Genomic DNA, 23,330 nt, shown 5'->3' with positions numbered 1-23,330 from the left:
AGCGCATGTAGTGGCTCTGATTGTTTTACAATTTATTAGCAACATGTGGTTGGAGGCTTCTGATCAAATCCTCAATGTGTTTTTTCTCTCTCACTCCCCTCTTTGATGTTTACGCGTAGCGACAAGGAGTCTTCCTGACATTTCCAATCTGTGCTGTATTTCCTGACAATCTTCATTTAACAGCTCTCACGGCTAATTAGGCCCCAAGCTCTAATGTTCCACTCGGCGGAGTGTCAGCACCGCCGTCCAATTACGAAGCGGATCAAGGCCAAAAGTCCACCCCCGCCGCCGTGCACCGTGTGGCTATCGAGAAAGTGGCTGCGTTTGCGTCACAGGGGGAAAGAAATGTCGCGAAAAGAAAATATGGACATACATGACCTCATGCACATTCAAGTACATTCACAGGAGATTCATACTGAGACAGAGTCTCAGTCTCTCTCTCAAGCCCAGTCTGTCCATTTCAAACAACGCCTTCCTGTTACACCGGGCACACACATAGAGGCCTCTCAGTGCTCATCACCACCAAGAATAGCAGCTCCAAACATTGCCGGAATGCTAAAATCAATCAAGACGGGACCCAAGCGTCTTTGGCCAAAAAAGAAAAACTCCGAACATGCTTTCAAATTTTTCTTTTTGTCATCTTGCACGAAAACATATGTCGGCAACCCGCATCCAGATGGCTCCCACATTCAGCGCCGGGTTCGTTGCACATTTCAATGTCTTGTTTTCACCTGAACGCACAACAAAGGGGTATAAAAGAGAGACCCCGAAGGCACCGTAGAGCAGCTCATTTGTGCGCCGCTTAAAAAAAAATCCGACGGAGCAAGATGCATCACGACGACGACGTTTGTCATTGTATTTTTTTCAGAGGGGTGGAAAGCACTCTGAGAGTTGAGCTGGTGTAAAGGAGAGATGGAGGGCAGTGTTGAGTTGGAGTGTGTGTGAGTGCGGGGAGCTCGGGCTGGGGGCCACGCGCGGACGCGAGAGGGAGACTGCGGCGATAATTGCAAGGGAAGCGCCATGTGCACGAAGGATGTTGGAGCTTATTAAAGGAGGAGACAGTGATTATTCACCACGGCCCTCTGGAGGGGCCCACGCTCCACTCGTTGCTTTTAATTAAGTCTGAAAGTGTTTTTGAGGATTAATAACAATATTAAGAAGGGAGGAGCGGAGAGGGGAAGAGCAAGCATCCTGGATCTTGCTCGCATGCCTTTCTTTTAATTACAATTGAGCAGGTGACACACTCGCACCACGCCTCGTCTTGTTCACCTTGTTTTATTTTCTGCTGTAGTCGTCATCGTCGCTCCGACGCTTTTTCCCCCCCGAGTCAAAGCAGAGCATCGATTTAGGATCGCTCGAAAGGTTCAGAGTCAAAGAACGGGCGCCGGAGGAGCCCAAAGATGGCGAGGAGGAAGAGGAAAGGAAATTGGCTGCGCTGAAAATAGATTTGTTTATCTCCCAGGAAGCTGGCGAAAAGTTCCGGCGACAATGCCGCGATTCTCTCAGATTGCTGCAAGTAAGCTTTTGAATGTTGTGTCGGTGTTTGACACGGCTCGGAAAGGAATGGGAGCAGCACTTTGCTGGGGTGAAACAGCACTGCAGGGCATGCCAACCCCGCCGCTCCACTGCAGCCCAAAGATGATAAAATAGTGGTACTCTGCGCTCCCTCTTCATGTCCCAGTACACAGTGCGGCTTTCTGCTTCCTTAATGAGGTGAGGAAAGCTCTGGTACCACTGCACAAGCTCCACCTGGACACCCAGCGCTCCATTAGCTAATGTGGCCCAACATTTCGAACCAGTCAGCACCAAAGGTTCAACACGAAAGCTTCTTGAGGCTGTTGTCATCATCATGTCACAACCAAAGGCCTGCTTGTACTACACACTAAAACATGCTGGGTTGTTTTCTTAACTCACTTGCTTGGTAGATGTGAATTTTGGGTTACTTTAACCTAAGGTGAAAATTGGATTTGGGCGGGCTGAAAAGCTGAAGCTTGCCATTTTAAACACTTTTGTGCATACTGATGTTGAGGTAAATTTTGTGTAACATTCTTAGAAAATGTAGATGTTGGCTGGATGGCTCGGTGAGTAATGCCGCTCAGTTTAGACACGAGGATTGAGTTTCAAATCCTAGTCATAGTGAACGGTAATATCCAGTTGGGTCTCAAAGCCTTTAGGAAATATGCTGATAATACCAGCCACTGCCGGGCCAAAAATGTGTTTGATGTGTCAGGAAGGGCATCTTGTGTAAAACCTGTGTGGTGATCCCTGACTGGGGAAAGTTGAAAATGTTGGTAATATTTTTTTTTAAATTAATTTAAGCACAGCTATAATGATAACCTGGTTACCCATTTGTTGGTAGCTTTAACTCGTTATTATGGGTAGTTTTTACCTTTCGTTGGGTCAAACTGTTGATCCAACATTGCTGGGTGAAAAACTCAATCCAATGCACTGCATGTAAATAACACAGCACTGGCTGGGATCCCTTTGAAACCCAGCGCTGGGTTACCCAATTTGGGTTAGTTCTTAACCCAGCAGTTAATAGTGTAAGAAGCACGGCTAGATGGCTAGACTGGATATCTGATGCAAATGTCTGGAATTAAGTTTTGCCTCAATAGAACATTTCAGATACCACAACTACATTTTTTTCTATCAACATTTATTATTTCAAATGTCTGCATCATTCAAGGGCCCGATTATCATGACCAGCTGGAAGTTAAAAACGCTGTGGAGCAAAATTCTAAATATGCCTGTTGTAGATTTGACTCAACATTGAGAAGAATGTTATTTACAACACTGCCAAATTTTAAATTGTCAAGTAGCTGTATATAAAATGAGCTTTAAATTGTGTGTGAATGCCCTGAAACTACGCCCCACTCAACTGTCAATTAAATATTAACACACCCTTCAAAATTAAATAGTAACTGTGAACTACAATCATAAAGTAAGCACACACATCATCTTATATTCATAGTTTGGGACACAACGTGACATCACTGTGCAGCTCAAAATTCTTAGACTTTGGCCATCATTTTAGCCACCACCACAAAAATCCAGAAAACTGGTGTTGAAAAACGCATTTGAGTACTACATAATTCTCAAACTTTGCAAATTTTCAGCAATTATCTTCAAATATTTATAATGTAAGAAAATGAGGGTGCCGTCTAGCAGTGGTGAACCATCAGGCTTACCATTCTTTCTCCCTCTGTTGGTTATTGCTTCTTTTTTTTTTATGCCTCTTGGACGGATTGTAACTGCCAAGTAAATTTCATTGCTCTATAGTTGTGACATATGCAACTAATGGGATTCCATTCCATATATCCATCCATTTCCTTAACCGCTTATTCCGCACAAGAGTTGCGGGGGTGCTGGAGCCTATCCCAGCTGGCTTCGGGCAGTAGGTGGTGTACACCCTGAACCAATCCCATTCCATACAGTATATGTAGAAACAAGTCTGTGATTTGACTTCATGGTTACATTTGACCATCACGTCAGTAATTGTTTATGTGACACTGTGCGCATGTGTTGTTGTGTGTACCATACTTGAGCACATGGCATCATTTCAGTGTTTTGTGTCTGCTGTATTTTGTGTCAATTTATTAGATATTTTATTTACTTATTTACTTCTTCTCTTACCTACTTCTTATGTTGAATTGAGTACACTAGAGTAAATGTACCAGGCAAGAGGTAACGGATAGCATGGTTGCCGTTGATAGTTGAGCACAAATGGTGAAGCAACACATGCAGACAGACAATATAACAATCCACGCAAACATCTATGTTCGTTATCCTTTTGTGAAAAATGTCTTGTATTACAGCAGCTTACTGAGTCAGTTGTGTATCGCTGTCTATATTATACTGCCCTCACTGTAGTTAAGCATGAAAGGACAGACAAAGACAACCAGTTTCTACTTTTATTACCGTTGTGTAGGCCCCTAGTGATGCATGCAATGTGTGTATGTGTATCTTAAGTGCCTCCGCAGCCCCCCACTCCTCCCTTGGGGAGCACAATAATGCAGCAACAGAAGGTGTCTTAACACCAACATATGTTCTTCCTCCCTGATTATATATCAACGCGTTTGCGCTCAACCATAAAAAAATTCACTGTGGAGTGAGACGTTATGCAGCCGAGGCCGCCGCGTTGTGAACTTGACGAGGGTGAAGGAGTTAACCTCTACCTGACTGCCTTGATGAGTGTGTGGGGGTGCTCAGGGTGTTCGCCGGAGAGTCTGTGGCGCTCGTTAATTCAGCTCCAATTTGCACACAGAGGCGGCATCTCTAGACCTCGGCAGCCTCTTGCTTTGTTCTAACTGCGTTGAACAAGTTGTCATGACTCATTTGCATATACAACTTGGACAAAGTTACTTAGAATGAATTGTATATTGTGCAGCATAATGATTTAGCAGTTGTTTTGCCAATTATTGAAACTAATGAAAATGCTTGTCTTTAGCTGTGGGTGTAGACTGAGGCAGCTCACAGTTAATGATACTACAATATTTACTTTGTGTGCACAATATGATACTGCAGTGTTGAGCATGTGCCACTTCATTAAGTAGACCTGTAAGGTCAAATGAATACAAGAAATGCAAAAAGAATTATATAATATAATATATAAGTTTTGACTGACAATGTCAGTGATGTGTCCATTTATAGTATTTATCAGTATTGACAGTTGTTTGTATTATTTTGGATGCCTCATTTAGCTCAATTCAAATTAAAACAGCAATAATGTGTATTGAATATTTAACACATTTTAATGACCTCATTCTCCTTCATATTGTGTAAATAGAAATTGAACATTATTATCTTTGTAAATGCATTTTTTTAACACAGCTTTTATTGGATCTTATTAAATCGTCCATAAGTACCCAATGAAGAGTATAAATTGAGCTCTCTCAGCTTTACATTAAAAACTGTGCCATGTGGAAATTACCTTATTTACATATTAGACCTAGTTTTTAAAATGATTAAAAGTTGTGTGTGATTTTATTTAGTCTGTTTGTCCATAAAAATGGCTGTTTGTGCAGATTTATTTCAAGTGCACTCAGTGTCACGTCCACCTTTTTTTTTATGTGCTCGTCCACATTTTATGACAGGAGCTTTGACAGAGTGCAAACTGTGCGGCAAACACGCACATTAGTGACCCGAGAGGACCCCTCAAATGAAATTAGTGCCTCGTAAAAGTGATGCATAGAAGCCCGAGAAGAGCGCACATGGAAGGCGGATGCCATTTACACGACATAAGAAGTTTGTGGTTTACTTCTACTCCTCCTGTGCACATGATCGCTTTAGGTTGCGTTTGTGTTGTTTTCTCGGCGTTGATTTTAATTTCCCTGACGTACAAGACAAAAATAACCTCCAAGTGTTAATCCCGATAAATAAAATCACGAGGAAGTGAAGAAAGGTGTGGATAGGCTCTCTAAAGCGGAGGGAAAAGGGCGGAGAGGGGGGGTTGAATGTGGATGGGTGGGGGAGAGGGGGGTGGCTGGTCGGCAATGTCAGGACGCATCATTCGTGGACGGGGGGGGGGGACAGTTTCAACCAGTCAACACATTTTTATCTCCAGGCGAGCTGCATGCCACAGATGTGCGCTCTGCACGCAACCGGGGCAATTATACACTCGTGGGACCTTTTATTAGGTACACCTGCACTCATCTAATCACATCTCATACAGTACAAACATTTTGCCTAGACACAGATAATGTATTTGTTTATTAGATGGGGACTGTGTGTTAAGGGCATTCATTTGGAAGAAAATGTGCTTTTACTCTTTCTCATTTCTATCCATAGTTTCACACGAACACACATGATATGACAGTAAAAGAGACAACACGTTGAAAACTACAAGGGCCAGTTCATAATTACAAACATGATCATGTTAAATGTTTAACATTATTCTTATTATTTAAGTGGCCTTAATTGAGGTCAGTAAAATATTTTGTTTTTAAAAAACACAAAAATAAATGTAACATTTAACGATTCATATTGATGGATGATAGAGTGTGGCTATTGTGTTGGATCTCATTAGACGGTGCAAGTGTGGCTTTTAAAAGGCAAGCAGGTCGAGGCGAGGAGGAACCGACTTGGCCAAAAGTTTGCAAAGCACTCACCTGTCCGTTCTTGCAGAGGTCAGCCCACATGCTGGTGCCGTCGCCCCCTCTCATCAGCACGTGATAGATGAAGAAGTAAGTGCCGGGAATGCTGCACACAAACTTGCCCGCAATGCCGTCGTAGTTGTTGCCCAGGTTGGTGACCACGTCGTCAAACTTGAGGATCTCGTAGCCCTCGTGCGGGTTCTTGAGGCCGGCGTAGAAAGCCACCCGGGGTATCGTGCTGTAGGTGGCCGTGCTGATAGCTCCGTTCCCTCCCAGACCTAAAATCCCAGTCCTCGCCTGGTCCCCCCTGTCTCCCGGTGGCCCCGCCGGTCCGGGTGGCCCCGGTTCGCCTGGGGGCCCCGGCGGCCCCGGCTTCCCCGGTCGGCCGGGCTTCCCCTGTGGGCCCTGCAGGAGCGTGGAGGGTGGCAGGACGTTGCTGTGGTCGCTCAGCGCCTCTGCCTCCGCTTGTAACCCCGTGGAGCTGGTGCTGCTGCTGGGGGTCCCCTTGTTCAGGTAGGGGTCGCACACCATCCGACAGGTGCCCAGCATCTCATAATGGCTGGGGTCGGTACCCACGGAGCTGACGAGCACGGGGATGAGTACCACCAGGACCAGGACCAGCATAACCCCCACGGCGGCCGCCACCAGGGTCTTCCTCCCGATGCTGAGTCGGGGAAGGGGCTGAGCGGCCAGCGTGGGTCTCCCGGGGGCGGAAATGGTGACCGGTTGGTGTGGGGAGCCTGTCGCCGAGGAAGAGGACCCGCAGATCCTGAGGAGGGACGCGATGGGTCGAGCGGCGGGTGCGCGAGGCAGAGACCCACATACACTTGGACGGACCTCCCGGCTGCGCTCAGTTGGTGGCGGCGCACGCACAAACCACTTTGAGGGAGCTGGCGCGCACTGAGCCAGACAGTCAGCGCGCACTTCCAAACACTCGCTGACTTGTGAGCAGAAGACAGAAGGATGCGAGAGGATGCGAGAGGGAGTCTGCAGGGATGGAGAGAGGGAGGGAGAGAGAGAAAGAGAGAGGGAGGGAGAGAGAGGGAGAGAGTGTTGCGACCGCCAGATATGTGTGTGTGTGTGTGTGTGTGTGTGCGTGCGTGTGTGTGCGCGTGCGTGTGTGTGTGTGGTGAGTTTTTGGAGCTGGATTCTCAGGCTTGGATTCTTATAAGGCGCTAGCCGTGGGGACCCTCCCCTCCCCTCTGGTCCCCTACCAAGTGAGAGACAAGAGTGGATCCATTCCCTCCTTCCTCCCTTCCTCTCCTCCCCCCCTCTCTCTCTCTCTCTCTCTACCTCTTTCTCTTTTTCTCATCACTCACTTCCCCCTTCTTTCTTGTTCAACTCTCACCTCGCTTGCCCGCCCCTTCCTCTAATTTTTGTATTGCCGTTTTTCACTCTTGTTGCTTTATCGTCTCATCAGCCTCCAGCCTCTAAAAATAAAGTCAGAACCACGCGAGGAGAATTTGGTGCGATTTCCAGGGTTGCATGCACTTGTACAGTTTACATGCGTTTCAGATAATAAATAAAATAATAACTAGAGCTGCAGGCAACGATAAAGGGGCCTCACAGCCTCTAATTGTTGTTTAACGTGAAGCAGACTCAAGCAGAAGTGGATATCAAACTAGTTGCCCTTCGCATTAATTAGTAGCAAAAACGTAGCTATCGGTTTCAAAAATGTTGGTAAGTTCATTGCTCCCGCTTGTGTGATATTGCTTAATGTTTTATTTTTTGTTTTATTTTTTTTGTCTCGATTAACCATTAAACAATATCAGACTTTTTTCTTTCTTTTTTTTAACCAAAAAACAACAATACGCTGGCGCCAGGCCAAAATCTCATTAGTCACAATTTGGTCAATTATTTTTTTTTTAAATCCATACTATTGGCCAGTCCACAGGTGTGGGAGTTATTTTTTACAAATTACTAACCAAGCTAAAATGTTGAAAATGGCTTACTGTCATTGATGATACAATGTTAACGGTTGAACAAATATGCAATTTTTGCGTCTTTGGAAAAGTGATTTTGGAGTTTTTGGCCAAATAATTGGTTAATGATCTCCATCCATCCATTTTCTTAACCGCTTATTCCTCACAAGAGTTGCAGGGGTGCTGGAGCCTATCCCAGCTGCCTTTGGGCCTGAACTGGTTGCGAGCCAATCGCAGTGGTTAATGATCTAAAAAACTCTTTTTGCAATAAATTTGAATGCTAAATATTTTCTAATCGAATTATTTACCAGCAAATACATGACTAGACACAGTATGAGAACACTTTTTTTTTTACTTTACGATATGTGTTCCATTTCCCCACCAATACCTCTAAATGGGGCACTGGAGGTACACTAACAAAAATCAGTTCAGTTCAATACAAGAAGAAAAAAATCTAATTATGTATTAAATAAATGTACTTTTGTCTATGCTATTTTATTGCTGTTTATTTAACTTGTTTCTATTTATTCCCATAATTACAAGAAACAGAGTAGATGTCTGCATATAAGCTTTAAAGTCATCCATGTTATTGTCAAGCTTAGATTTGGGAGTTGGGTTCAACCATTGAAGATGAATTGAAAAGGCTGACTACCATGATGCCACTTCAAATGGCAAATGTCTACCATTGGGATTGGAACATAGAAATTTGGATTGAGTGTTTACGAGTCAAGGTGTAGGCTAATGACAGCTTCTGTTTAATAGGCCTCGCTTTTTGTTAAATGTCAGTTTCATGTACCATCAAAATGATCATACACTGTATCTCCGTCTCTTTGTAGAGAATTCCACGCTGAGAGACAAAGCAGCATTGATAGAGAGGCAGAGAGAGAATAATTCCTTGGTGGAGGTAATCAACTTCACATCACACAAAGTCTTCTTTTTTTTTTAAGGCTTGCTCTTTCGAGACCACCAACATTGATGTTGTGCTGAAGTTATCCCTTCGCCTGAACAGGCTGACACCTCTTATTGGCGTCTTATGATATAGATTTTCAGGTTTATATCAAATTAAGGCTGCTGGTCAGAGGTAAAAAAAAAAAAGACATTAAAAAAAATCTATATGCAGCAATAATGTCATTTTGATGACATTTTCATCTCCCAGGAGTGACAATGGAAAAGTAAGAAGGAAGCAAAATGACAACGTTTTCAGATGAGCTCATTTGTGTTGTGTTTACTGGTCTGTGCTGTGGGTAATTAGACAAATGCACCATGTCAACATGCTAAAAACAGATTTGGTATTTCAAATAAACTTGGCCATATCTGTGTGATTCTAGATCATAATATCCAAATTGTGAAAATAATTCTCCTGTCAAATTTCACTTATGTATTGTAGTGACATGATATTATATACAGTACTTTTATATTTTTTGCATAAAAAGTAAAGTCAACATCTCATTGCTTGCATCCACTCCCTCATACTGCTTACAGTGGTTTACTCCATTTCCCACGTGTTTGACCTCAAACACATTAATTAAACAATAGAAGTCTATCTATTTGTAATCTTGTTTTATGTCTGAAATGTACAGTAGCAGTTTAATAATCCTAACATTTTCCCAGACATATGAAAATCAAAATCAGGTGTCATTGATAGCCCTTTCAAGTAATCAATAATAATAATAAAAAATGGACACATAGGTGAAAATGTATGTTTTATGTATGTTGGGACGAGTTAAGGAAGCCATCTTCTTCTCAAGGTGCAACCAGGAAGTAAACAGCTCTGGTCATGTGATAATTTATTCCAAACACGTGGAAATGCGTACATTTCATACAAACAATGTATTCTGACAATATGTACTGTACTGAAAATGTTTTGAAAATTCACCCAGTAACATTTTTAAAACCCTGTAAATTGAATTATTCTTGTCCATCACAAGTTACCGGCGGGTTGAAATTTAATCCATGACCACGCTCAAAACTCTTGTATCGCAAATCACCTTTTCAGATTAACATGGATGGAACTACTATTAGTTTGTTCCAGCATCCCTTAAACCAACATAAAAAAGTAAGGATTTGTTTTTCAATAGGGATAATAGCACTATTGACCATTTGCACCGACGTCACGTGATCACGTGACTGCCCTATGACGGACGGCGGAAGGAAATGATTGTTGAGTGGAAGTGGACGTGACCCGGAGCACGGAGTGACTTAGCGACTGCTATTTTACAAATTAAAAGTTGTTATTGCCCGTAGAACCATGGAATCTATTACTTCAACCGAAGTTTGCCTGTCAGTCGAAGTTGCACATTTAGTCGGGACTCATAGAGCGCGATATTAAGTTGAGATTGCTAGTTTGAAAACAGCCCCTTACCTTCTGTTGTCTGCTGTTTTTACCAAGTTAATCAAATCGCCGAAATTGACAGCGCACGACCTGTATCATTATGTAGTCAATGCCGTCTCTTCTCCTTACACCGGCTGATTCAAAAGCTTGTCGCTGGCTGAGTCTCTGGGACGAGATGCTACGCTCACACCGGGGGACAATATACCTCGTAATGCAAAGGTAAAACTTGTTTATCATGCTAACTGACTTATTTTTAAATAGTCCGTTCTATATTGAAACGCTGTGATGATGTTGTGTTACTTTGTTTACTAGCATGGAACAAATGACTATCGCAGTGGCAAGCTATGCAATCATTTCATGAATATGACTCCAGAGTGAAAAACTCCAAGCACAAAGACAAAATCCCCCATTATTAAACAGTCAAATGCACTTAATAAGTTTAAAGAAGGTACATTTTAAAACTAAGCTGTGTGTTCGTGCAGTTGGAGTGGACGCTAACTATCTGGCTCGTAAATGTGATTTGAAACACGCAATTCGACACCTCTGTTACAATCTTTGTTTACTAGTAAAATGTATGAACATTTATCTACTACTAATTACAACATTTATCTACTACTAATTACAACATTTATCTACTAACCTCGCAAAAAATGATCGCTGCAAATCCGTGAATACTTTGTGGGCTGCCAGTCCTTTCTTTTCTTTTTTTCTATGGAGAGCTCAGTATTGTTCATTCGATTTGACATGTCATCATTGCTCTCCTTTTTTATTTTTTATAAAAAAATGTATATATATATATATATATATATATTTTTTTTTTTGTATGTGCGTGTGTGTGCGTGCGTGCGTGCGAGCGTGTGTGTATTCATCAGTTCACCTAAAACCTATTAAAAAAAATCCCATACTAATAATATAATATAATAATAAATTGCCAAATGCAGAAACATCAATGTAAGGGCTGCCAGTCCTTTCTGTTGATTGCTGCTATCAGTCGACGTCTTTTGTCTTCATTAGTAGGTATGCGATAAAAAGCAACATTTGGTTTACTCATTTGTCTGTCTGTACAACCGACCGCACAGCAATATATGACCATTTTATGAGATAATCAATTAGATAAAGGACTTTACGCTGTACGAGATTCAATGGCTACAATACAGGCAAGTGGCTCTTTTGTCGTCCAGCGTCCCGGAGGGGGCGTTCCCATGAGGGCTGTGACGTCACGCGCAAAAGGTCAATAGAATATTGTAATTTATAAAAACATATAGTGCCAAATGTCAATACAACTAAAAATGATATAAAGAATAAACCAACTTTTAATTGTAGTTTGATAGATTGTTTTAAAGCAAATGTTCTTCCACATCAAACTCATCCAAGCATGTGTTACTGGAACTTGCTTTTGTGCTCTGCAAACTGAAAAGGCTCTTCTGCCAACTCTTCCTACAAAATTGGAAGGATACAATTGTTCAAACTGGACAAGGCAGGAGTCGAGTCCAAGCTTTTATTGATGAATTAATCGATTAAGGGGTGTGTCTCAAGGCTTTGTGCATCACAATTGGCATTTCTAACGCTGACGTCAGCGCATTTGACATTTTCTGGCCTCAGCTTCCGCGTGATCACAAGTTGGACAAACATACACACTCTTGGCTTTTTCCTGACGAAGTATCACGGTGGACTTTTCCTGGCTGGCGTTGGACTGCTGGACTGAACCCTTGCGACAGATTGAGACAGATCAGTGGAAGAAGTTGTCTTTGTGCGACTTGTCTTCATCGTGACCAAACTTCCAAACTGTGCGCTCGCAGTGGTCCGTGTCTAATCTATCAGTGAGCAAACAACGCACCCCAACACACTCTTCCAAATACCCCTCACACAGCAGGTGGGCCTGCAATGCATATTTATCTTATTGTTTTAGTCCTCATAACAGAGCAGGAGTTTACCTATATGTGGAAGCACACAGGGCGTAAATTGGTTTCATGGTTTGTTCAAGGAGGGGGTGGCTACGGTGGTGGTGGCTGTTTGCTCCCAACACCTGCTGCCTAAACCTGCCAGTCACATCAGCTGCGACCCAAACAGCAATCTCACAAGCAAAGGGATCACTGGTAGGGAAGAGGACAAACACAAAGATGAGGACGAAGAGGAGTGCAAAGACAATGGAGAGGCATATAGAGACCAAGTTTTTCATTGATTTCATAAAAGTACATTTTAGAATATTTTTGTTTTGTTTAAGTCTCACAGCATCATAGGGTGCAATTGTGATGCAATGGCTAGTTCCAATCTTGGCCCATTAGGCACCACTAGGTGTTTCTGAATGTTTCACATCCATGCCCTGCCATTTTGACACCTTCTACTCGGTGGCAACCGTGTAGGTAGGAAACGGCTGGCTGTGCGCTTAATCCTGAAGTCATGATTCTTGTTGACACATGATTAGAAGACTGTCTGTCCATCCAGCCATCTATTCTCTATAGCGGTGATTCTCAGCTGGTGGATTGGAACCACATTCAGCCATTTTGGGTTGGTCGCAGACTGCCAGAAAAAAATTGCAGAAGCTCCTCAGGTTGATTGATTGATTGATTGATTGATTGCGCTATAGTCCTGGCCCTCATCTGCGTAAGATTTATCCTATCCTATCCTGTCCGACTTTTGGCAAGAGGTGGTGTTTATCCAAAGTTGTCGCCAGCCAAACACAGGGGACATAGAGAAAAACAACAATTCACACTCGGATTCATAGCTGTGGAACAGTCTCCATAATATTGGTTGGTATTGTTTTACCATCAATTTAAGTACAGTGTCATTGTAAATGGAAACCTCACTCAATTGTTTCCTGTGAAATCTGGTGTACCAAAGAGTAACGTGGGTACCAAATCCAGCCTGTTGTGAGGGTGTATACTCTTGACTCTAATCTGTGGTACGTTCTGCCGCGTTCGGTCATGTGACAACATGTTACCAATAAGAGCCGTTGGTGGGCAGGTGTACGGAAGTAGCCAGGGAACGCAAGGTGAAAGTTTGTTGGTGTTTGAGGTGGGTTTTTTAATGAGGTTTCCGTCTTAAATATTACTGTTTTTGTTTGAATACTTACATGCTAACTGGTTAACTTGTAGAGCCGACTGCCAGTGCCGGACTGCGTCGTTTGACTGTCGTGTTCATTAAGAAAAGTCGAGTTGATGAGTTATGTTTACTATTAGCCGTTCCTATGGTTTTAAATGGGTCCGGTTCCAATTGCTTTGGCATGTTTCTTAAATGGTTGTATAAAATAATCAGTGAAGCGATTGATGGTATTGATTATTCACTGTTACTGATTATTTTATGCATTATATCATATGGTGTTTTAGCCAGCTTTGATTGTTGAAATATATGAACACTGAACAACACTTTAGTCAATGAAGCTGTTGTTTCTGACACTAGAATGTAATTGTACTGTGTATGTTTTATGCATCTTTATTAGAATACATTGGTTTTATGGATTAAATTAGTTTAATACTGCTATTGCTAATTTTGTACAACTTTGGCACTTTCATATAGTTCATTATAGTTTTTGATAAGTGAATTGACATGTCTAAAAGATTTATATTGTACAATATTGATGATCGATTAGAACTATTTTCTATTTATAATGCAATTGGTGTTATTTATACGATTTAGTTTTTTGATTGTGTACACAAAGAGTATTAAGATGGTCCTGTTCCGCACAGGCCAGGCTTTGAATTGGTGGTGAACTAAGCCCAGAAGATTCCACGCAGAAGATTGAACTCAGCCTAAGCCATTGGCGATTCCTGCAAGGAACCCCAACAACCTGCTCTGTTCGGGCTGGTAGGAGGCTCTCGTAGTTGGCATACGATAAAGAGCATTGAGCCTATTCTACAGGAAATTCAGCAGTTGAAGAAAGAGACACAAGAAAAAGATTGATGCATTGTCGCCTTGGAACAGAAAGTGGATGATTTGGAACAGAATCTTCGTATCAACGATGTGATAGTTACAGGTATCCAGATTAAACCACGCCGCAGCCCTCCGGCGAGAGCTGCCCAAGATTCTGACCAAGCTTCTGCGAACGAGACTGTGGAACAGCAAGTAACAACTTGACTCAGAGATTTGGGATTAATTGTGGATCCAGCGCACATTCAGATGTGCTTTTTGCTTCCAAATGGGGGGACACGACCACCGGCAGTTCTGATCAGATTTGTTGACAGGAAGAAAAAGATTGCTCTTTTGAGAGATCACTACAAGCTTAAAGGTAAACATGTCTAAGTCAATAAAAATCTCACAAAACAAAATGCTGACATTGCCAGAAGGGCGCGACAATTGAGAAAGAATGGACTTATCGAGAACACATGGACAAAGAGACTGTCGGATCTTCATTCAATCAAAAGAAGACTCATTTTCTCAGAAGAAAATACGGATCGTGAAAAGAGTGGAAGAATTGGCGGAGTTTGAGAGATAATAACTGCAGTAACTCACATCATTTAATTGTGGGTTATGTCTTACCCAAATGAAATTATTGTAACATATTACTAATTAACCCAAAACTGGAGCTGTTATGAATTGAATAATGTAAATAAAATGTGATTACATGCTGACACTGCCAAGGTTAACTCTTGTTTATACACCTGTATTGCTGTTCCTGTAAGAATGTAAACATTGTCTGACTCTATTTCTGTTTGGACATTTGATGTAACATGCAAGTCTGTCGTTATAAGGTTGTATTGTGGCTGCAATGTATCTGCTGTAAATATTTACAATGGGTTGTTAGACACGGTTCCGGGATGGAGACGGCGGGGTCTACTCAGCTGGTGGGTGGCCTTGGTGGGCGCTAAGGAGTGTCAAGATCTAAGCATCATTTGGATGCTGGCAACAGTGGTGGGCCGGTGGCTGAGCTGACCAGAATCGAGTGAACATTGCTGTGGACGCGATGGGCAGAATGCAAGCAAATCTACTCTTCTGGTTTGAAATCTGATCCAAGGTCAGCGAAGACGCTACTGGTGAACGAGCATGCGCTCGCCTTGGCTGCTCGCCTGGTTGGGTGGGTCTGTTGGTGGCATCCGGGAACCGATTTACCAATTCCAAATGTTTGGTACTAGCTTCATCTTATACACGGACATTACTCAAGATAAACTGAGCGAGGAGTATTCAGACTTAAGTCTGGGATTGATAACGAAATGAATCAATGGCCTTCATAATCAATGTATATGACTGATGCGTATAGTAAGAATCTATGGGGACGGGTTACCGTTAGCCCTTCTTTTGGATGTCAATGTTGCAAATTATTTGATGTGATCGATGTAACCTGTAATAATGTGTCCGAAAGGAAAAAATCAATAAAACAAAACAATGTAAGAGTCATTTGAACTTATTTTTTTATAAGTTCAGCTCAGATGGCTGGGACCAGGATTGCATTCCAAAAGTAGCCTTGAGATTGGCTCCACCTGAAAAGACAAAACAAGAGGCCAAAAACAACCCGATTGATAACTGTGACCTCAACATTGAACCCAGCAAACATGACTTGCGGTGAAGATGAAAGCACATTGTCAAAGCTGTGTTTTTTTAACAGGGTGCTATGGTGATTACGGAAATGATTTAGCAACCTACATGTTTTTGGAATGTGTGAAAAAGCAAGCACAGGCAGAACAGAACAGAACTCCACTAGCCATTTGAGCTCATCAAATACATCTATTCATTTTATTTTGGAGTGTACCCCAAAGGGAAATAAAATATTCACTTTGCTGTGTATACTGAGTTGAATGCATTATACCTCACAGAGAGCCAAACCAATTCTGTTTGCTCTTTTCTTCAATGACTGTTTGTTTCAAGATCAGCACACGAACCCTAAAAGGTGACATTAGCCGCAAGTAATGGTGGTTGCCAACCACCAGTTGGATAGCGTTCAAAGTCATCAAGGTTATTGATCAAATTAAAAGAACTAAAAAACAAAAAATCACTCAAGAAAATTATTGGAGCTCCTATCTTAGTACATGATTCAGAACAGAACGTGTTTCTCAACCACTGTGCCACGGCACACTCGTGGGAAATTGTCCAATTCCTCCTGATTGGTAACAACTAGTGTTGGGAATAAAGGCGGTTAAACTAACTCTTAACTTTTTTCATTAACGGACTAATATAACTAATTATTCTCCCCATATTTGAAACGCCGTTATTGTTAATGTATATGAAATGTTGCGTTACAATTCATTTATTAGTTTCAAGGCTCGACATAAGCTTAACAAGACATTGTGCGGTGACTGGCTCTGAAAAATGGAATTTGCGCACGGTTCGAGGCACTGTTGTTGTCGGACCTCGTCACAATAAAAGTGTCTTGACAGCTAAACTGTGCAGTTACTTTTATCTTGGAAGTGCCGAAGGAAGTGTTTCACGAAGTGCCGGCGTGTCTTCTTTCCTTAGCATTTTAGCAAAGAGTCCGCATCCCACGCCTTCAATTGCGAGTTTGACACCTTTGCCAAGAGTGACATTAACCAAAATAACAGTAGAGATTTGCCCCAAAATGGCCGCCACCATTAGGAGCGATTTGTTGACAATTCTGTTCCAGCAAGAACCATTATCATCTAGACTCCACAAGCACCATAACAGCGATAAAGACAAGATACCGGCAGTAAGTCATAGCGACACACTCGCCTATTACGCCTAGTTTAATTAATAGCGCCAACAATCGTATTTCTCTGATTTCACGAGTGCTAAACACGGACGGAGGGGATGGAGTCGAGGTCTGTCGGGAGCACCGAACAAATTAAAGTGAGAAACGGTGCGCACTTATATAACATTTGTATGTGAACGTAGCAAGCATGGAGTTGGACAGTTTTCTGACATAAATCAATCATTAAACATGTCTTTTAATGTGTAGAATTATAAAATGAAGATGGATCACAATACTCTCTTAATTGAAAGTGTACAAAAGTATGTTTTTCAGAGAGATCAAGAGGAAGCTGATGATTTTGAGAAAATGGAGTAGTAGTTATAGCAATGTTGGCCATTATTATTATTATGATTATTTAATTAAGCACTGCATATTTCTTAGCATTGGCAATATATTTTATATAGTTTGATTATAATGTGCATGATGCATGCACCTGTAAGAATATTTGCACTTTTGATTTTAAGATATTATTTGCACTTTTCCAAGTTATGTGAACTTGTTGCTCAATGATATACAATAGATATAATATAAGCGTTAAAAAATTAAATTTAGTTTAGTTTTTCTATGGGTGGTGTGCCTCGAGATTTTGTCTTGCAACAGTTATCATTGAAAATCAATAGTAATAATTGCAAATAATTTATTGCATTTTTTGTTATGCTTCAAATTGTGGAAAGTACTTCAAATTATTCTAAAGATTGTGTTATAAAACTGACCAAAAGAAGTTTAGGTTAAATCAAATAAATCCTGAATGTTTAGAGTTTTTTTCCTCCCATGTGTTCGACAGATTTGTTGTACTTGTTGTAAAGGACGGCTGCAACCAAAAATGAGTAGAATTTTTCTTTGTGTACCATGAAGACACAGCATCAAATCAGACTGTGATGAAAAATCAAACAATGAGATTAGATGAGAGAAAGAAATGAATTAAAAACAAAATCAATTTTTAAAAAAACTCAGGAAATCAAGGCCTGGCATGCTGTTGTTCTCTGTGGTTACAAAGGAAGCAGGCAGAGGCAGAACAAATGTGTTTCAGAAGGTGCACTGGGGACAAAACGCACAAAACATGTGGAAGAGTCTTCAAGGATTCTCTTCTTTTTTTTAGAAAAAGAGAGAGAGAGAGAGAGAGAGAGAAAGAAGTTTAGCGGGTCAAAGAAGCAAAACAACATCACAAGCGAGCACAGTCATCCACACTCTGATTGCTTCCCTTGTGTCGCTCCTGGCCGCTGCCTATCAAAGAGCTCCTTTCACAAGAACACTCTGCTGTGGAGACCTGGGGGAGGGAGGACACAAGCGGCGAGAAATGCAAGGGGGTGCAACACAAAAGTGGGCACCGCACAGGAAGTCAAAACAGAAGATGAGGTTGAAGATGCTTTTGTGGATGTGGAGGAAAATCAGCAAAGCGAGCTTTTGCACCTATGACCACGTACTGTTAAGTTCGGTACCCTTAAGATCCAATACATGAGCTGTGCCATTTTCAGCATAAGTACACCTGATATGTTTTCTTGTATTATTTTGTACACCTATATTTTATAATACAGTGCTATTTTTTTAGAGACACTAGATGGGGCCATGGAGGATTTTCCCCCCAAAACATTTAAAAAATATTCTTCTGCCAGATCGTAGTTTTAGCATATAGGGGGAAAAAAAAAAAAAAAACTGTTTTCACACCTCAAGATGCCACTGTTTGGGGGTGCGGGGGTTGGGGTCAATAAGGTAATAGTGGCCCAATCCCTTTGCACAAGTAGTGTGTGTTCCGTTTGCATGCTGAGAAAATTAATATGCATTTGCCTTATGCTCGTTCTGCCTCAGGGATTTTTGCTGACTTGCACTATAATGCACACAACATCCAGGTAAAAGGTGCTGAAACAGTGAAGGACATGACTTACCCACACACACAAGCACGCACACACCCACACACTCACATTGATACACAGATGCCCTGAAGCGGTGTAGTCTGCATCCACGTGTCCATCAAGTGTGACATCTGCCTTGTTTACAAAAAGTCATGTGACTGTGTTGCAGTTTAGCAAGGAGACATAAAGACATCCCTCGCAGAGCTCGTCCAGTCCATTGAAGATGGAATTTACAGTTCAATTTAGATGAAGGGAAAGAACTTTGTTCACCTGGCAGCCCCTGAATGGTTTGTACAATTGCTGGCAGCTGCCAGGGAGATAAGATTGTCAGTCGGTTTATTCCGTTCTGCTGCCCTCCTGGTGCTTTTTGTGTTCTTATGTAGGCCATTACTTGTGCTTCTGCCTCAAGGCTGCTGATGAGTAGGCTACCCCAATTTTTCTTTGGGGGTGGGGCGGAGACCTCAGAAGTCACACAAAACTTGTGGCCTGCGCTCACCACCAAACGTTCTCACTCGCACAGTTCTCCAAATAATTCGCAAAGCATGCTTACTTCAAGATGTTTATTTGACACTCCCAGTTCAAATTGACTGCACGAATGACATATAAAACAAAAGAGAATTCAACATTGCGTATTTAAACCCCCAAATTTTTGACAAAACCTATAATCTGTGTAACGGAAATTACTTAATGCTAACATGTAGCCTAATGCTACACACTATTGACAGGCTAACGAAAATTATCATTAACTAACAACTGCTCCTTTTAACACACGGAGAAGCAACACAAAGAAACAGTCCATGCAACAATACCCCCAGGTATATATTGTTTTTTCCCCACAACTACTATTATTGCAGGTAGGATCTCACATTTATAAGAGCATCATCCATCACTCGTTGACAAATTCAAGGTAACGTTTATATTTGACTATAGTGCTGTGTTGAAATAAACATTTGCAACCAGCTACGAGTGTTGGCATGTCTACAATTAGCCAAATGAATGGAACTAGGGTTGCCAACTCCTTGAAAAATAAATAAGGGACTCCTCATCGACAACGACAGCCAACCTGATTGCTTCAACCTTGCTGGCATGATTTTTTTTAAAGCTTTTTTTTTGTTGGTGCAACAATTTTTTCATATTTTTGAATGACATGAACACACGTAAAAGTTGTTATCCAGAAATTTACTTAAATACAAACTAACAAAATGAACTTATGAAAATAAATATCTCTCGAACAGAAACCTTTCCTACTTAACTTAAAGAGATACTTAATAACTGTGATAACTTTATTATTATTAACTTTGTTATTTCCACTTGTTGTCGACTGAAGATGACATCACCTGAGCTGAGGAAGTAGTTAATGACTAATCATGCCTCACCTGTTTTCTGGGTTTGGTCAGCAAACTGAGCCATGATTGGTCGTTACCTGTTTCCGGAGCACAGGTGATGCCATCTTCCGTAGACAGTAAGTGGAAAAAAATATTTTCAAAGGTATTTATTGTACATGAAAAATAATGAAGTTATCAAATTCATTCTGGACAAAATATTAACTATTTCCTGCTGAAAATGGCTCAATGAGTCAAGTATCCCTTAAACAATAAATAATAAGCAGAACATTCAACCTGTAACTTATGAAAAGCTTAATGCCACATTATGTGGAGACTATTTATATATATTTGCCTATTTTTCCCGTTTATATTTCATCATCGTCATTCCAGTGTTCAGAGAGTCAACTTTAGAGCACAGTCAGCTGAGTTATAGCTCAAACCATGCATACAATGTTATAGACATGGGCTACGTCTGCTACGGGAAATTAGATTAACTATTTTTACTGTATATATTTATAGTTAGTGTCGTATATCAACTGCATGTACAGGACAAATTATACAAATCTGTTTTAATTGTAATAAATGTAAGGCTATGTGTGTTATTCATCAATGGTTATTTTTATGTATTATCTATTTAACGTACTTGTCAATCTACTATGTTTTCCATACAACACAGATATTCATTGCACATTCCCTCATTAACCTTGATCAGGGGGTTAAAGAATCATTCTTTATATACCATATCTATCGCTGGCATTGCCTGGTTGACAACAATTTTTCTGGGGCTCCCCAAGTTTAGTTGTGCGTTATACAGTATTACGCATGTGTCCTGCACGACTGCACCACTGGAATTGTGTTGCTTGAGGCCTGTCAGTCCACCATCGGGGCTATGGTAAAAGTGCACCAGCAGACAGTACAGTGCGCTTGATAGATATTTTCTCACACTTTCTCGACCCATGTGTTTTGCATCCCAGTCTTCTCGGTATTTTTACAATTGTTTCTGCCTTTATTCGGAGGAGTACTGCTACTGCGCTGTCGATCGGATTGTCTAATATGTACTTCCGCAAACAACATTACGTTGACCAATAAGATGAGCGGATTCTTGTCATACACGTGAATGAATGTGCTGTCAGCTCATTGGTCACAGAGCAGGAGGTCCTTGGAACTTTACCCTAAATTCTCACATAAAGGTCACTGTTATTCATTAATTCCATCGACATTTTACGGACTATTTTTGACTCTCACGGTATAACGGGATAAAGTACGTCCCTTGACAACTCAATACGAGACGCGTACTTATAATTATAAATACGGAACGATTCCGTATTTCAAGGGACTGTCACTAGCTAACTAGCATGGCTAACACCAGTTTGGACACACTACCACATTTTAGGTTGTATTAGCAACCAAAATGATGGAGGTTGTTATTAACAATGCCAAATATGACCCAAGCTATCCTCCTTCATTTTGTGTTATTGTCGTGTCATGATATTTTAAGCTGTTTAGCGCCGTAAGCTGTGAATACAAACACTTGTAATATTCATGACTTAGTGTAGCGAGAAGCGAATGTGTGTCCAGGCTAGCCTTCATGTCATCTTTTCCCCTCAACTGAGCAGCAAAAAGGCCTCGGGCGAAGTCGCTCTTTAACCCTTGCAGCGAGGAGGAAATCGCTGATCCAGGTATCGGCATAAATGCAACGCGTCGAGCATCCGCGCGTGATTCATGCGCGCGTTGTCGCCATCTGCCTCGCCCGCGGCGCCTGTTGGCCCTCCCGCTCCCTCGATTCTTCTCCACTCGCCGCCGTCCAAATGACGGCGTGACCTTTCTACCTGGGCCAGCACTGCGGTATCGGTCACAGCCGGAGCCCCAAACTCATCTCCTCACTAAACGCTCCACGTGGCTTCTCTCTCTTCCTTAGCTCGCGCCCCTCTCCATTTTCCCGCCCCGCCGCGAGGAAAGGTCACACTTCTGCTTGCATGTGATTCATGATTTGCTGCAGTTATTGTTTGTACGCCTCACAACACAATTATCAGTACTCTCTATTAGTGCTGTAATGTATGTATGAATTCTCTTTTGCACCCACTGTAGCCTACTTTACTACTTTGCACTTGAACTCACTGGATTTAACTCATTTTAACGCTGTTGGGTTTATGACTCTCGGGCTTTTGTGACCCCATTGTTCATTTCTTTAGTGCCGCGACAACGTCAATGCTTTTCATTTGTTTTTCATTCGACACTACAGTAAATGTTTCAGGAGCATGATGCCCCTGTGGTTCGAATCTCCGACCCTACAGTGTGGAGTTAACGTGTTCTCAACATTTCTTATTTGATATTTTTTTCTAAAGTGCCCCCCGCCACCCCCATATCCATAACTTCGCCCAAAAAAATAAAAATCACAATAGCCATAAAATTTCCCCAAAAAAAGGAAGTAGAGGGACCATAATATGCCTATAAAATTGCCTGAAATGTCAGAAATTTTTGAAAAAGGTAGAAAAGTCTAAAAATTCATTCAAAAATTACACACACCAAAAATACAAAAGGTAGAACAAAATAAATGCCAAAGTACTGGATGCTGCATATTTGTGTGTTGTAGTGCAGATCTAATTAACCCTTGGGCCTTCAGTACATTTGATTAACACACTGTTTCCTTCATCGCAATCTTCAAATGTTTTGCGGCTCCAGAAAATTTTGGGGTTATTTATTTGGCCTAAAATGGCTATTTTGACAGGAAAGATTGCTGACCCTTGCACTAATTGATATGTGTTCAAAGGAAGGTAGGTGGCCACGACCGTTTTTGCCGAAAATTTCAAAATTCGGCAGGCCGTAGCTCCCAAACGATGGCTCTTATTAACCTAAAATTTCAGATTCAGTGTTGTGAGATGGTTATCAACAAGTACAGCAACTTTCATTAAAATCAAAATCTTCTTTTTTGGGTGATTTGGCATAGCATGCTTTCACTCTTTAGGGCTGTGTTATCTGTGCACTGAAAAAAGTATACAACAGCTGTCATTCCTTTAATCTTTTATTTTTTAGTTCAAATTGTGTAAAAAATATTACTTTGTTCCTTCCAAATGAACTTTATATTTTATATTAATGGATGATTTTTTTATTATTATTTTTTTTTTCTACTAATAATAAACAATAATTAACATTACCAGAAAGTAAAACTTTC

The 23,330-nt window shown here is 41.4% G+C and overlaps 1 protein-coding gene and 1 long non-coding RNA gene across 3 annotated transcripts in view; one reads left to right on the top strand and one right to left on the bottom strand.

Moving 5' to 3' along the window:
• c1ql1l2 (complement component 1, q subcomponent-like 1-like 2) overlaps window positions 1–6,870 on the bottom strand; it is a 21,129-nt gene extending 14,259 nt beyond the window's left edge. Inside the window, exon 1 of the mRNA XM_077559665.1 lies at window positions 6,108–6,870. Coding sequence (XP_077415791.1) covers window positions 6,108–6,716 — 609 coding nt within the window. The 5' untranslated portion in view covers window positions 6,717–6,870. The remainder of the gene's footprint in view (window positions 1–6,107) is intronic.
• The window catches only part of LOC144044237 (uncharacterized), a 153,577-nt gene that overhangs the window by 124,109 nt on the left and 6,138 nt on the right, over window positions 1–23,330 (top strand). For both annotated transcript variants that reach the window (XR_013291214.1, XR_013291215.1), the window contains one exon: window positions 8,851–8,918. This is a non-coding gene — a long non-coding RNA (uncharacterized LOC144044237). The remainder of the gene's footprint in view (window positions 1–8,850; window positions 8,919–23,330) is intronic.

Source organism: Vanacampus margaritifer, chromosome 2, assembly GCF_051991255.1.
Source record: "Vanacampus margaritifer isolate UIUO_Vmar chromosome 2, RoL_Vmar_1.0, whole genome shotgun sequence".
Lineage (NCBI taxonomy): Eukaryota > Metazoa > Chordata > Actinopteri > Syngnathiformes > Syngnathidae > Vanacampus > Vanacampus margaritifer.
Note: the sequence above shows the minus strand (reverse complement) of the source record. Positions and strands in the feature narration are given on the sequence as shown.